This window comes from Schistocerca cancellata, chromosome 6 (genome assembly GCF_023864275.1).
Source record: "Schistocerca cancellata isolate TAMUIC-IGC-003103 chromosome 6, iqSchCanc2.1, whole genome shotgun sequence".
NCBI classification, from domain to species: Eukaryota; Metazoa; Arthropoda; class Insecta; order Orthoptera; family Acrididae; genus Schistocerca; species Schistocerca cancellata.
The window spans coordinates 289,769,105-289,784,445 of record NC_064631.1 but is presented as its reverse complement, the minus strand read 5'-3'; the positions used below and the strand labels follow the sequence as shown (position 1 = coordinate 289,784,445).

Sequence of the window (15,341 nt, the reverse complement as noted above, 5' to 3'; positions counted from 1 at the left end):
GCGTGCCCAAGCGTTTTTGAGGGGTTACTGTGAACCATACAGACGCTATGCGAAATTGAATTCGCGGTGTTATGAGTCCGCTCGAGTGACTTCCCGCAAAACAGAATGTTTCTGGTGGCAGATTCATTAATATGAAAGGCTGTCAACTTGTTCATTCTCTGCACATTCGAGAGAAGTTAAAACCGAATTATATGTGAGGAGTAACAGATTATTTACAGACGTGACATTTCGATATGTATGGGAAAAAGTAGTTCTCATTAAGCCGAAGGAAAACTCTCACTGGTTTATCGTAGTTTTCTTGTGCTATTCAGAGACCAAGAGACAGCACACTGGTGGATGGATATACTTATGGTGTCATAACAATGGCTTCGTTGCTATTTATTGTTGGTTAGCAATGTGTGGACGAGTGTTCGTTTATGTAGTAATAGTAGTGTTTTGTAAATATAGATATCAAGTGTGTTTCCTTCTTTCCAGGCGCCAGTAATGGAGCTCGGTGAAAACCTTTATGAAGGTTGTGATCAGCTGAGTGTTTCGTAAGTACAAATACAATCAAGCTTCAATAAATCTTCTGTCTGGTATTATTATCCATTTGCTAACTGGACGTCACTCATTCATTGCCCTTTATAAAATAGACATTGTTTTCTATATCCATTGTGTATAATTGATATTAAATAATTCTTATAATTGTGATGTGTAGAAACTTTTTCATTGGATGATTATGTCATGTGCACTGACACCTGGATGAAATTTAGGGGTGATAAAGTTCTATGGTAATTATGCAATTTGACTGTAACTACCACAGCACAGTACATCAGTTAGCTTGGGAAAAAAATTGTAGAATTCGTAACAGAGCTGTTATCTATCCTTCTAGTTAATAGTTTAAAATAGAAAATGTTTCCTCACAAACACTGATGTTCATTTGACGTGAATTACTATATTTTCTTCAGGAAGAAGTTGTTTGCAACTCAACGATTTTCCGTTTTAACAAAATTTTTCCACTAAGTACCTAAGGGACCAGAGTGAACTGAAGCTAAGTTTTACATCTACATGCATATTCTGCAAACCACTGAGAAGTGCATTGCACAAGGTACTTAGCAGTATACCACATGCTGTTCTTCCCATTCTAATCCTGTACGGAGTGCGGGAAGAACACATGCTGCAAGTAGGCTAGTCTAATGTTGTCTCTATGGGAGTGATACATAGGGGGTTGAAGAATATCTCTAGATTTTTCATTGAATATTGCTTCTTGAGATTTTGTAAGCAGGCTTTCACAGAATAATTTGCACCTCTGTTCAAGAGTGTTAATTCAGGATTTTCAGCATTTCTGTGACTCTCTCCCATGTGTCAGACAAATCTGTGACCACTTGTGCCATCCTCCTTTGTATGCATCCATTCCATTTTAGTCCCATCCACATGAACATTATTCTGAGATGAAACCCACTGTTTATTTGTAAACAGTCTCCTTTGTAAACTGACAGCATTTTCCCAGTGTTTTGGTAATGAACTTAAGTCTGCCATGTGCTTTACCTACAGCTGAACCCAACTGATCATTCAATTTCATATCCATACAAATTGCTAAACTTAAGTATTTGAATAACTATCTTAGGATACTATGTCTTTCTTTGTTTAGTGAAGCTCATAATTTTACATTTCTGAACAACTAAAGCAAGTTTCTAACCTCTGCATCTTTTTGAAATCTTATCAAGATCTGACTGAATATTTGGGCAGCTTTTATCATACAGTACTTCATTATAGAAAATTGCAAAAATTGCACTATCTGTGAAAAGTCTGCAGTTACTATCAGTATTGTTTGCAAGGCCATTAATATACAGCAATGGCCTCAGCCTACTTCCCCCCGTCACACCTAAATTCATGCAAACAAAGTTGACTCAACTCGGTGGCTGATGGGAGTGACTGTATATGGGAAATGCTATTATCGCTCCTGTCTGCCACCGCGCAGAATATCAACTTTGTTTGTGCATGTAGTAGTGGTACTTGTACGTCTGCCAATGACTCGCTACCCAAGAGAACATGAGGTGTCCTTCCTACCACGAAATTCTCAATCCAGTCACAAATTTGGTTAGATGCCTCATTTATTCATACTCCTGTTAATAAACTTTTGTTTGGTACAAAGTCAAATGCATTTTGTATATAATAAACTGCATCCATCAGTTTGAGTTGATCCATGGCTGTCAGCATCTTGTGTGAAGAAAACGCAAATTGTACACCAGAATCCATCCTGGTTGGAATAGAGACGGTCATTCTGTTTGAATATATCATTGTGTTTGCACTCGGAGTATATGTTCTAGGACTACAAGACAGACATCAGTGAGATTGGACAGTGATTTGGGGACCACTCCTGTCACCATTTCTTGTATCGTGTGACCTGTGCTTTTCCCATTCTCTGGGCAGCAGTTCTTTGGGCTAAAGTTATGTATTGGACACCCCCCCTCCCCCAATCTTGGTTGTGGGGACAGAAAACAGTCAACCGGGCAGCCGAAGATGTAGATTAGGTTGAAAGGTGACAATCTGGTTGTGAGTTGGCAAAGCAGTGAAAGCAGAAAATGTGTTTGTGCTGACAGATTGACGAGGAGCGAAGGCTAATGTTTACATCTGCACCATATTGAAAATTGCAAGGGGGTCCAATATGTAACATTTTACTGTGTTTTTTTTAAAGGTACCTACAGTATATTATTAATAAAATGGAGCTATCGTAGCTGCAAATTCTGTATAGAATCTGACAGGCCTCCCATTGGGCACAGGAGCCATTTTTAATTTTAGCTGTTTCTGTATGTCACTATTGACATCAGTATCTATATAATTCAATTTTGAAGTGGTGCAAGGATTAAAGTGGGGCAGTACATCTGTACCTTCCTCCATAAACATACGTTTGAAGACAGTGTTCAGTAGTACTGCTTTTACTGTTTCACCATCAGTTTCTGTTCCTCTGTTTTCCTTGAGAATGTGGACATTTAAGTTTTGTAATGTGGTGTTGGTACTGTAGCCAATTTGCCCAAGGACCAGTTTGTAAGACCCTGGAAAAGAACAAAAACAAAAACAAAACAACAACAACAACAAAAATCTCGAATTTAGTAAATCATTGTTTCTAACCTGTAACTTGCCATCCTGACAAAGGTTATTTTAAAGAAATCTTTGAATGTAAAACAAATTTCTCTATTTATTTAATGTTATACATGTTTTGTATGTACTGCAAATGGTGATGAGCATCAATAGATTTTCATTCATTTAACACATGGAAAGTTTACAAATATAACTGAATGTTACCACCCTCTATCCTTAAGTATCATGGTTGTATTCTTGTTTTGTGTGGCTAAAGGTTTGAAGTTACAGTACAGAATATTATGAACATCAGTTATTATTTTATTGTAAATGTAATTTATATTCAAAATGATTTGTTTAAATAATTATTGTAATTCTTTCAGAGAGCAAGAAGTGAGCAGCAGCCAGTCATTGTCAGTAAGTTTACACTAAACTTTCTCATATTTTGTGTTATTTTATTTAATCCATGAAAAGAAACAATCAGAATCTTCAAGTCTAAAAACTGAACGTGCATAGAGTTACAATGACTGTGTGTACCTCATTTGATGATCAAAGAACACTAGGAATCTAATGAATGCCTGCAGAGAACTCCTCAAACAAGCTGTCAGTGATGGCACGTTCACATTAAGGATCATTACAGGTGAGGGCTATGACATTAAGACAAAAGTCTACTCATTATTGTGGTCTGGCAGTTGATCTCCATGATCAAAATAAACTCAAGAAGCTGTGTCAGAGTGACGCTTGCTGATTTTTTGACATAATTGGAATTGCATATTTTGAATTTTTATCTCAATGTTGTGTCAGTCGTGGCAAAAAGTATATTCCTTCACCACTGTTGTGGCCCCACCTGATCACACAGCTTTCACAATTGGCAAATGTTGTGAAACTGTTTGTTTAGTGTATCACCTTGCAAAACACGAATGTACCCAAAGAAGTTACTCTATATAAGTTTGTATAAGAATATAAGTATGTGAATCGCAAATCACAAAACAATTGGGCAGATTTTTTTTTTACGTATTTGGTTGCTTCTCGGAGTCACAGTAAAGATGTTTGATCACTGACCAGATTATGGCTGTGAAGGGTAGATAGTTTTTGGTTCCACAGTGTCATTCTGATTTTTTAAGAAGCTGGCATTTCCAGTCAGTATAAAGAGTCCACATGTGATACGGTTTGCTGTCCTGTTGCGTTGAGTCCATTGTAGACTCACATTGCTGAGGACTCTTGTTTTGTGATAAAAATCAGATTACAGTCCACTCTGTCTCCCTGCTGCCCAGATTCATCCTAATGATGTTTTTGTATTTTTTAAAAAAAAGTGTTAAAGACAATTGTTTTGACGCCTTTATGGCATTAAGAAGTGTTTGTCACAGGCACTAAAGGACATTTCAAAAGGAAGTTTTCTGAGGTTGCTTGGTGAAGTTGAAACAGCACCGAGAGAAGTGTGTGATTAGAGGAGCGGAGTGGAAGTACTTTGAAGGAGACAAGGACTGAGGAACTGAAAGTTGAATGAAACAGTTTGCTTAACTTATTTGTGAGACCTCGTACAGAGCTGATGTCTGAAACAAATTGATCAGGAGAGAAAAACTGGCTCCCATCTTCTCCAGCCAGCAGCCAACATCTCCTTAGGAACCTCTTTATTTATTTTGGGTGCCGTTTGAGGAAAATTCTTTTGACAAAGTGTTAAAAAGGCATAGTGACACTGAGACTTAAAACACTTGTCAGTGAAATTTGTGTGTTAATCCCAGCACTATTTAAGGATATTAGATGGTAAGCTCAGTGCTTGAAGAACATATTTTTGTTCATTTAAATTGGAGTATACTTTTCTTTCTGGATGTAAGACTGAGCAAGGTGGCACAGTGTTAAGGCACTGGACTCCCATTCAGGAGGATGGTGGTATAAATATTCTTCTGGCCATCCAGATGTAGATTTTCTGTAATTGCTTATGCTAAATGCTGGGATGGTTCTCTTGAAAACAACAGGGCTAATTTCCTTCCTGAGGTAGAGTTTTTACTCCACTCAGTAATCATGTTGCTGTCAACAGAGTGCTAAAACGCCCCCCAGGGGGTCCACAAATCTTTTGTGGATACGTGCGTAGCGAGCATGGGACCCCGAGCTAATGTGGCCTTCCTTCCTTTCCGGGCTGCATACCTTCCCTTTCCGCATCCTTCCCCATCCCGCATCTTCGCCCCTCCTCCCCTCACCTCTGGCTCTTTGCTTCCCTTTCTCCCCATCTGGGAGTATGGTTTGTGCCTACGTCCGGAGACGGACGCGTTAAACTGTTACAACTTCCTTGCTTTCTGTACTTGCAAGTCTTCGTCCTTCCTCTGTTCTTCTCTTTTCCTTCCCGCTTCTCTCTGCACTTTTCTCTGCTGTGGCGTTTGAGACCCCTCTTCTTTCCTTTCCCTTTCTCTTTTTTCCTCCCTGTGCGTGTCTGAAGGCCGACCCATGCACTTCCATGCGTAGCCGGTGACGGGGTAACGCGTAATTCCCCGCCCCGGGTAGACAGGTAGGACACGTACGTACCCCCTGGTAACGGCCAGGCCCAGGGAGGGGTGATTACCTGAGCTGATACCTTCCGAAAGTGCCGATTGGTCCCTCCGTCCGTTTGTCGGGAGGTGTGACCTGAGGTGTGAACAATCACCTAAGGCGGGAGCGCCCTCAGTGAGGGCCCCCACAAGGGAGGAGCGCGCCATCGGAGACGCTGGTAATCATGGGGGATTCTTCTGCAATGGTTTCCTCACCTTCCACTATGTCTGCTCACAAACGTAAGTTCACTGAGTCTCAGCCACAGACAGTTCTTCCATCGTTGCCACAGTTCCTTGTTGTTTCTCGGTCTGACGAAGGTCACGACTTCTCCACAGTCAATCCTTTCATTATTCAGAAAGGTGTCGACGCAATTGCAGGTCCTGTAAAGTCTTGTTCCAGATTACAAAATGGCACCCTGTTGTTAGAAACAGTCAGTGCCCTCCAGGTACAAAAATTGCTGCGTACTTCTCTGCTCCACACCTTCCCTGTCCGGGTGGAACCGCACCGTACCTTAAATTCCTCTCGTGGGGTCGTTTATACACGCTCGCTCGATGGATTGTCTGACGAAGAAATTCAGCACTACCTGTCTGACCAGGGCGTAACGGCTGTTCATAGAGTTATGAAAAGGGTTGACACGAACATCATTCCAACCCGCACTGTGTTCTTGACATTTGACAAAGTTCAACTCCCATCGAAAATCAAAGCAGGCTATGAGATAATTTCCGTTCGCCCTTATGTCCCAAACCCTACGCGTTGCTATCGGTGTCAGCGGTTCAATCACACCAGCCAGTCCTGTTCCAATCCGGCCAAATGCGTTACGTGTGGCAAGGATGCCCATGAGGGTGCTTGTCCACCTCCATCCCCTCGCTGCATCAACTGTATGGGTGACCACGCTGCTTCCTCTCGAGATTGCCCCGTTTTTAAGGACGAAAAGCTCATCCAGGAAATAAGAGTGAAGGAAAAGGTGTCGACCTTTGCTGCTCGAAAATTATTTGCCAGTCGCCAGCCCACCGTGCCGCAGACAGGAAAATACAGCACTGTCCTTGCTTCTCCTCGGCCAACAAAGGAGGCGGCCACGCAGACTTGCGACCTCACCTTCAGTGCCACGGTCGTCAGATCGGCCAGCGCAAAGATCGCCCGTTCAACGTCACCACTTTCGCCTGCCCACTCTATAGCTCATCCTTCATCGGGTTCTGCTAAATCTCGAGCCCAAAAGTCAGACACCAAGCCTTCCAAAAAAGAGCATACTCGTGAAGAGTTTTTACGTACCGCAACTTCCCAACCATCGGTTCCTCCTTCATCTAAACATCATACTTCTAAGAAGGCTACAAAGAAACCCAGTTCCTCTCCTCCTCCGCCAAGGCGTGTCCCATCTACAGCACCACCTGGCAGAAATCGCCCTCGGCCGCCTTCTGTGTCGCCGAGGCGCACTGCTGGTGGCCGGTCAACCGGCCAATCGCTGGTGGCAGGAGCTGCTCCTGACCAACCTATGGATCAGGATCTTCTGCCTTCGGCTGACTGCCATTCCATGCTGTCGGTCGCTAGCTCCGAGCAGTCTTTGAGTTGACAGCAACTTTGGTCACATTCCTCCCTTTTCTGTTCACCCCATGTCCATTATCCACTGGAATATCCGCGGCATTCGAGCCAATAGGGATGAATTGTTGATCCTCTTACGATCCTACTCGCCGGTCATCTTCTGTCTTCAGGAAACAAAGCTGCATCCCCATGACCGCTTTGTTCTCCCTCATTTTCAGTCCGTCCGATATGATCTCCCCTCTGTTGAAGGCTCTCCAGCCCATGGAGGACTCATGATTCTTCTCCATGATACTCTCCATTATCACCCAATCCCCTTAAACACTTCCTTCCAAGCTGTCGCCGTCCGTCTTTCCCTTTCCGGATACACGTTCTCTCTTTGTACTGTATACATTCCATCGTCCACACCAATGGCACGAACTGATCTCCTTCATCTTCTTGGTCAGCTTCCACCCCCCTATTTGCTGGTTGGGGACTTCAATGCCCACCACCCGCTTTGGGGATCTCCACATCCTTGTCCACGTGGCTCCATATTGCTAGACGTCTTCCACCAAGCGGATCTAGTTTGCCTCAACACTGGGGTCCCCACATTTTTGTCTGCCTCCACGACAAATTTATCTCATTTGGACCTTGCTGTCGGTACTGTTCCGCTAGCTCGGCGCTTCGAATGGTCCGCCCTTGATGATACACACTCGAGTGACCACTTTCCATGTGTACTCAGACTGCAGCCTCAACTGCCATATATGCGCCCCCGACGCTGGAAGTTTGCCCAAGCCGATTGGACACTTTTTTCGTCTCTAGCGACATTCGATGACTGTCGCTTTCCCAGCGTCGACGATGAAGTCACACATATTACCGACGTTATTCTTACAGCTGCGGAACGTTCAATACCACGCACCTCCGAATTGCCCCGGCGCCCCCCAGTTCCTTAGTGGAACGAGGCATGCCGTGATGCACTACGTGAGCGGCGCCGTGCTCTTCGCATTTTCCGTCACCATCCTACTTTGGCCAACTGTATCCGCTATAAGCAGCTCCGTGCGCGACGCCGTCGCGTCTTCCGCGATAGCAAGAAGGCAAGCTGGAAATTCTTTATTAGCTCATTTAACACCTTCACTCCCTCCTCGGAAGTTTGGAGTCGGCTTCGACGGTTCTCAGGCGCGCCTAGTTTCTCACCGGTCTCTGGGCTCACTGTTGCGCATGATACATTAGTGGACCCCGTCGCAATTTCTAACTCATTGGGTCAGCACTTTGCTGAGATTTCGAGCTCTTCCAATTACCCGCCAGCGTTTCTCCCGAAGAAACGTGCAGCGGAAGCGCGACCTCTTGCTTTCTCCTCTCCAAATCGCGAAAGCTACAATACTGTTTTCTCCATGCGGGAACTCCAACATGCCCTCTCCTCTTCTCGCTCCTCCGCCCCAGGACCGGATGGTATCCACGTCCAAATGTTGCTGCATTTACCAACCCATAGTCTGCGTTACCTCCTTCGCCTTTATAATCGAATTTGGACCGACAGTACTTTTCCCCGACGATGGCGGGAAGCTGTCGTCGTTCCTGTTCCGAAACCTGGAAAGGACAAACATCTCCCCTCTAGCTATCGCCCCATTTCTCTCACGAGTAGTGTCTGTAAGGTTTTGGAGCGTATGGTGAATTACCGTTTAGCTTGGTGGCTGGAATCCCGCAGTCTTTTAACACCTGCCCAATGCGGATTCCGAAAGCATCGTTCTGCAGTTGACCATCTAGTTGCTCTCTCCACTTATATCATGAATAATTTTCTCCGGAAACGCCAAACAGTAGCAATATTTTTTGATCTGGAGAGAGCATACGATACCTGTTGGAGGACAGGTATCCTTCGCACACTGTTCTCTTGGGGCTTTCGAGGTCGGCTGCCCCTTTTTCTTCGCGAATTTATGGCAGAGCGCACATTTAGGGTGCGGGTGAACACTACTCTCTCCCGTACTTTCTCCCAAGAAAACGGGGTACCCCAAGGCTCCGTGCTGAGTGTTGTACTGTTTGCCATTGCCATCAATCCAATTATGGATTGTCTCCTTCCTGATGTCTCGGGCTCCCTCTTTGTGGACGATTTTGCGATCTACTACAGCTCTCAACGGACCAGCCTTCTTGAACGTCGTCTTCAAGGATGTCTCGATCGCCTCCACTCTTGGAGCATCGAAACCGGCTTCCGTTTTTCTCCCAGTAAGACCGTTTGTGTTAATTTTTGGCGACGTAAGGAGTTTCTTCCACCCTCCTTACATCTAGGACCTGTCAACCTTCCGTTTTCAGACGTTGCTAAATTCTTGGGTCTTATGTTTGACAGAAAACTATGCTGGTCCTCCCACATTTCATATCTTTCGGCTCGCTGTCTGCGATCCCTCAACACCCTCCGTGTCCTGAATGGTACCTCCTGGGGAGCGGACCGAGTGGTCCTTCTCCGCCTCTATCGCGCCTTAGTGCGCTCGAAATTGGACTATGGAAGCATAGTCTACTCCTCTGCTCGGCCGTCTATTCTTTGGCGTCTCAACTCTATCCATCACCGTGGATTACGTTTAGTGTCTGGAGCTTTTTACACCAGCCCTGTGGAAAGCCTTTATGCTGAGACTGGTGAACCTCCGCTGTCCAATCGGCGAGCAGTCCTTCTGAGCCGTTATGCCAGCTATCTGTCTTCCATGCCTGTTAATCCAGCCCATGACATATTTTTCGACGCCTCCTTTGATGTAGGGTACGCAGGCCGCCCCTCCTCCCTACTACCACCGGGAGTCCGCTTCCGTCAACTGCTCCATTCTCTTTCCTTCCGCTTTCCTAAAACCTTCTTGACAACTTGGGGTACAGCACCGCCTTGGCTCCGTCCCCGGATCTGCCTGCTCCGTGACCTTTGTCGATTTCCCAAGGATGGTACCCCTTCACTTGTTTATCGTCGGGCATTTGCTGCTCTATGTGCACAAATGACGGAAGCCACATTTATTTACACTGATGGCTCGAAAACATCGTTAGGTGTAGGTAGTGCCTATGTTGTTGGCGACACCCCAAATCACTTTCGGCTTCCCGACCAGTGTTCGGTCTATACTGCGGAGCTTTACGCTGTTCTCCGGGCTGTCCACTACATTCGCCGCCATCAGCGGATACAGTACGTTATCTGCTCCGATTCTCTCAGCTCTCTCCTCAGTCCCCAAGCTCTTTACCCTGTGCACCCTCTGGTCCACCGGATTCAGGACTGTCTGCGCTTGCTCCACCTGGGGGGCGTCTCGGTGGCGTTCCTCTGGCTCCCGGGACACGTTGGTATCTGCGGAAATGAGGCGGCCGATATTGCAGCCAAGGCTGCAGTCTCTCTTCTTCGGCCAGCTATTCCATTGATTCCCGTTGCCAGTCTACGGAGCGTTTTATGTCGTCGTGTTGTTCATTTATGGCACGCGCACTGGTAGACACTTCCCCAAAATAAGTTGCGGGACGTAAAAACTCTTCCTTGTGCTTGGACCTCTTCCTCCCGAACGCGTCGTCGGGAGGAGGTAATTTTAACTAGACTCCGGATAGGGCACTGTCTTTTTAGCCATAGACATCTTCTAAGCGGCGATCCTCCCCCACTCTGTCCCCACTGCTCTCAGTTGTGGACGGTAAGACACCTTTTAATTGAGTGTCCCTATTTTACTCCGTTACGCGCCCGTCTAAAGCTGTCGCCTGATATATCGTCAATTTTAGCAGATGACTCGCGATCGGCCGATCGCGTTCTAGAGTTCATTTGTGCCAGTGAAATGACGTCAGTCATTTGAAGTTTTTTTGGGACAACCAACCCCCTTCTGTAGTGAATTTTTAAGCCTTCCTTCTGCTTTTAGTTTCTCCAATTTTATGACTTTCGTTCCCATTGCTGCTAGTTTCCGTTTTCGTTTTTTTACTGTTTCCTAAGTCACAGACCGGGCGCTAATGACCTTAGCAGTTTTGCGCCCTAAAAAAAAAAAAGTGCTAAAACGCTAATCTTCCTTCCTTTAAGATTTAAGGTAGTTATGCTTGAGGAAGATTTCTCACATTTTTAGAGTTACTATTTAGAATTTTCATGACATTAATATTAGCTTTCTTTTTTCTGCACTTAAGCTATTTGTGTGTTAAAATTTTTATTTCTAGAGGCAATTATTTTATACAAAAGCATGGTTTTATGGCAATATATACTGATAAAATTCTGTTGGGCTTGTTGCTGCCATCATATGGTGGCACTACCACGTGTGACATCAGGTGATGCCCAGTCCAGAACCTTATAAGGTAATGTTCTAGCTGCAAGAGCGCTGTGCCTGCTTTAACCTTCTGGTGGCCAAGCTGTGCTTAGCTGCAGGCTGCTGTCTTATTGAGCGTGTTTTTAGAAATGTGTGTGTTGTTTGCTTCTTTTGTGAAGCTACCCCAGAATTTTTTGTCTTTTTAGTAATACATGTGTCATTGAGTGTAATTCAGTGCCTGATTTCCAGAGCATACTCTCCTACCACAGATTTCTCTGCGTTGTGAGGTCTACATCACCTTTCACATAGCTTGCTGTGGAAAACAGACACAGAATTCCATTTGACAAAAGATCTATTATCAGGTGGACAAACGATTTCTCCGAGAGTCGTAAAAGAAGTGATTCAGGTAAAAATTTCTGAAAACCTTTCGATAAATATTCTGTCTGCAGTTACGTATAGCTTGGGACCCAAGCTTTAGAAGGCTGAAGCAGTCATAGTGGCCTTGCAACCGAAGCATTACCTTATATGGTGCCAGACTGGGCACCAGTGACATCACAGGCAATAGTGCCACCATATAAGAATGACTTCAGCAACCACATGACGCTCATCACCTGACAATGGCTGTGGAATACTTGGGCAAAAGCTTGTGGATTTTAAACCCGTTGAAATCATTGTAAACCTGGACAAATTTCATCAATCATATTTCTGGTTTTACATTAGTATGTTTGATCATCCTGACCATTCATCCCCTGTTAAATAAGCAGCATGGGATGACCAAGGTCACAAACTTTGTGTATATGCCTTTTATCTCATAGATAAGAATAACTATTACTCATCTTTGCAGCTGAATTTTTAATGAAACCTGTTTTGCCAAGTTTATTTAGACCCTTTTTTGGTGGTTTATATTCCAGTAACAATATAATGAAACGGATAGTCCCTACTCACCATATAGCAGAGATGCTAAGTCGCAAATAGGCTCAACAGAAAGACTGTTGAAAAGTGAACAAGGCCTTTGTCGAAAATAGACAAAACACATACACACACTCATGTCAATGCAACTCACACACATGTGGTCACAATCTTTGGCAGCCGAAGCCTGACTGTGTTTCATATATGTCCATTGGCTCCCATGTAAGTACTTCTTGAGTCAAGCTTCTGTGGTAATTTTTCACGCAACTGAATGTGACAACTGGATCCAGAAGTGCTTACACAAGACCCAATGTAAATGACACACACACACACATACACACACACACACACACACACATACACACAAACTGAAGGAGCTGTCTAAAACAATGTTGAACGAAACCATTATGACCACTACCTTCAGTGAGATCGAATGCCAGTTGATAGCATTGCAGACATTTGATGGTGTAAGAAAAGTATGTATGGGGAGCAGATATGGATGCAAAATCATTCTAGTGACAGTACGAGCTGTAGATTAGAAAAGCCAATGAAATTAAAGACTTATGACAAATGGAGAAGTTGGTTGACTGTCTGTATGCATCTATGGAAAGTGATTGAAGAATGATGAAATAAGAAGTAGGTGACAAGGTGTTGAGCATCCACAGGTCTTCACAGAATGCGGAGTTTAGAGGCTAGGGCATCCTGTAAAACAGGATGGGTGCCAATCTGTAGTAGATGTGACAGATAAGTACAATGTTGGTGTAGACACAAATGTTTTGGAGTACACTGTTCAGTGAAAGTTGTTTAATATGGGGCTCTGCATCAGACAGCATCTACATGTTCTTATGTTTACACAGTGACATTGTTAATTACAATTTCTGTCATGTCAGGGTTGCTATCATCCAGAGGCACAGGTGCACCAAACATACACCACGCCTCGGACACAGACCATTCTGGGTAGTGTTATGTGGGTAGAGGGCTTTCACCTCGGCTTCTGTGGGACAACTGGTAGTAATTGAAGGCACCGTGGCAGCTGTGGGCCTACATGAATATTGTTGCAGACCACTTCCATCCCTATGTGCTTGATTTGATGCCTTCCTTGACAGTGGTGGCTGCTTCCAGCACAATAACTGCCCATGTCACAAGGCCAGAATTGTGCTACAGTGGTTTGAGGAACATGACAGTGAACTCATATTGAATTCTTGGCCACCATATTCGCCTCATCTGAACCTGATGGCATACTACTGGGATGCTATCGAGCAGTAGCTCTATGTCGACAAATAATCTATCACTAATTTATGGGGATTGCATGACCTTTGCATAGACATTTGGTGCCACATACCTCTGGTAACCTACAAAGGACTAATTGAACCTGTGCAACATGGAATCTCTGCTGTAGTATGTTCCAAATTGGGTCCGACCAACTATTAAGCATTTGGTCATAATGTTGTGGCTCACCAACATAAGTGTTAAATGTTTGGTATAAGTGATAAGTGTTTGGTTAAAAACAAAAATAAAAATCCATTTGCAAAATAGAGATAATAGCTATTCCTACCTACAATATAATCAAAGAGAAAAAGTGGCTGTAAACATTAGTGATGTTCATCAAATGTACGCATGTACCAAAATTTACATACAATAAACCAGCCATCGTAGTCTTTCGTAATTTTGCAAGTGGCCAGGGCACCACAACAAAAATAATTTCTTAAATATGCTGCTTCTACAAGCATTTATTCTGAAAAAAAGGTTATATCAATCTCATTTTAAAATTATGTAATGACTGCAGCACAACATTATATTGTGAGCTCAGAGAAATGTTTCATACACTCCTGAGCAAGATCACACTGTTCTTGTAGTTGATGGTCTGGATCCCTCATAAACTCCATCTCCTTATCTCATATGTCTTCAGTGTTGACAATATTGGACAGCCTAAAGGCTAGACATGAGCTTGTTAACGTCTAACAAATAAATCGAAGGACACAAGTCACTACAGGTGTAATATGGTTTATTGCCCTAAGCTGAGAATGTATTCAAACAAAATGTCTGAATGTGGTTTAGTTTTATGAAACCAAATTTCAGAATTATAACAAGTGAAAATCCTTTATCCATGACTGTGGGGAGGGGGGGGGGGGGGGGAGGGGCAGGCAAACAACCATACAGACATTTTCAATATTCTTGGATGTAACAGAATGTCTGTGTCAGTTCCTACAAGATATTAAAATATAGTGTAGTGTTTCTCTTTGATTACCTAGTTTGCAATAATTCTTCAGAAGATCATACTAGTTTTTATGTTTTCAGGAAATGCTTGTATCAACGCGGACAGAGTACTGTCTTGAAGACGCATATACAACAGAAGAAAGTTTAACATGGCCAGCAGCGATGGGGTTAGGGCCACTTTCTGTAACATCAACTACAACAACAGCAACCACAAATGCAGCATCAGCTTCCTTCCCAGCTACTGTTAAGCGACCTCATACTGATGCTTTTGCTGGACAATATCATTTTGATATCCAACCATCTAGACACCAAGAGGATGCGCATTGGGTGGTATGTTTCATAATGAACAATGAAAACTCTCAAAAGTGAATTTTCAAGGTTACTTCAAACTTTTGCAGTACATTTGTACTATCTTGGTATCATTAAGATCTCATCCGTTGCTGTGATATGCATATTTTTGTACAATGTGGAAATTTTAAGCTTTATAGTATCTTTTTGGGACTATTTTGTTAAGCAACTGATTCTTGTTGATAAAATTATTGATATAGCCATCCAAAACAAATATCTCTCATTTTGAAAGTGATATTAATGGGTGATGTATTAATTTCACCCAACTGTTAGCTTGAGTTGTGGTGCAGGGATGTTATCAACAGAAATGGGAAAATCGTCCATCTATGAACCCAGTCATACAAAATATTTGCAACACGTACTTTGAGGACAACAGCATTTACTGAACACCAGTGAACTTGTGTAACAACAGAGTAAAATTTGCTATTAGTCCCTAAAAACAAACAATTATAGTTCTTGGTGGAAAGTGTTTAAGCCATAGTTCCACATAGAAATTAACATTCTAATTCACTATGCATGCACATTGTATGACACTAAGAAAAGCTGCATCGTGCC

At 43.5% G+C, this 15,341-nt stretch overlaps 1 protein-coding gene across 2 annotated transcripts in view; it reads left to right on the top strand.

Annotated features, from left to right (window-relative positions):
* Nucleotides 1-15,341, top strand: part of LOC126191591 (tumor protein p73-like) — a 100,378-nt gene that overhangs the window by 9,852 nt on the left and 75,185 nt on the right. For both annotated transcript variants that reach the window (XM_049932537.1, XM_049932536.1), the window contains exons 2-4: nucleotides 475-533; nucleotides 3,444-3,477; nucleotides 14,520-14,768. In XM_049932537.1, the coding sequence (XP_049788494.1) occupies nucleotides 484-533; nucleotides 3,444-3,477; nucleotides 14,520-14,768 (333 nt within the window). In that variant the 5' untranslated portion in view covers nucleotides 475-483. The remainder of the gene's footprint in view (nucleotides 1-474; nucleotides 534-3,443; nucleotides 3,478-14,519; nucleotides 14,769-15,341) is intronic.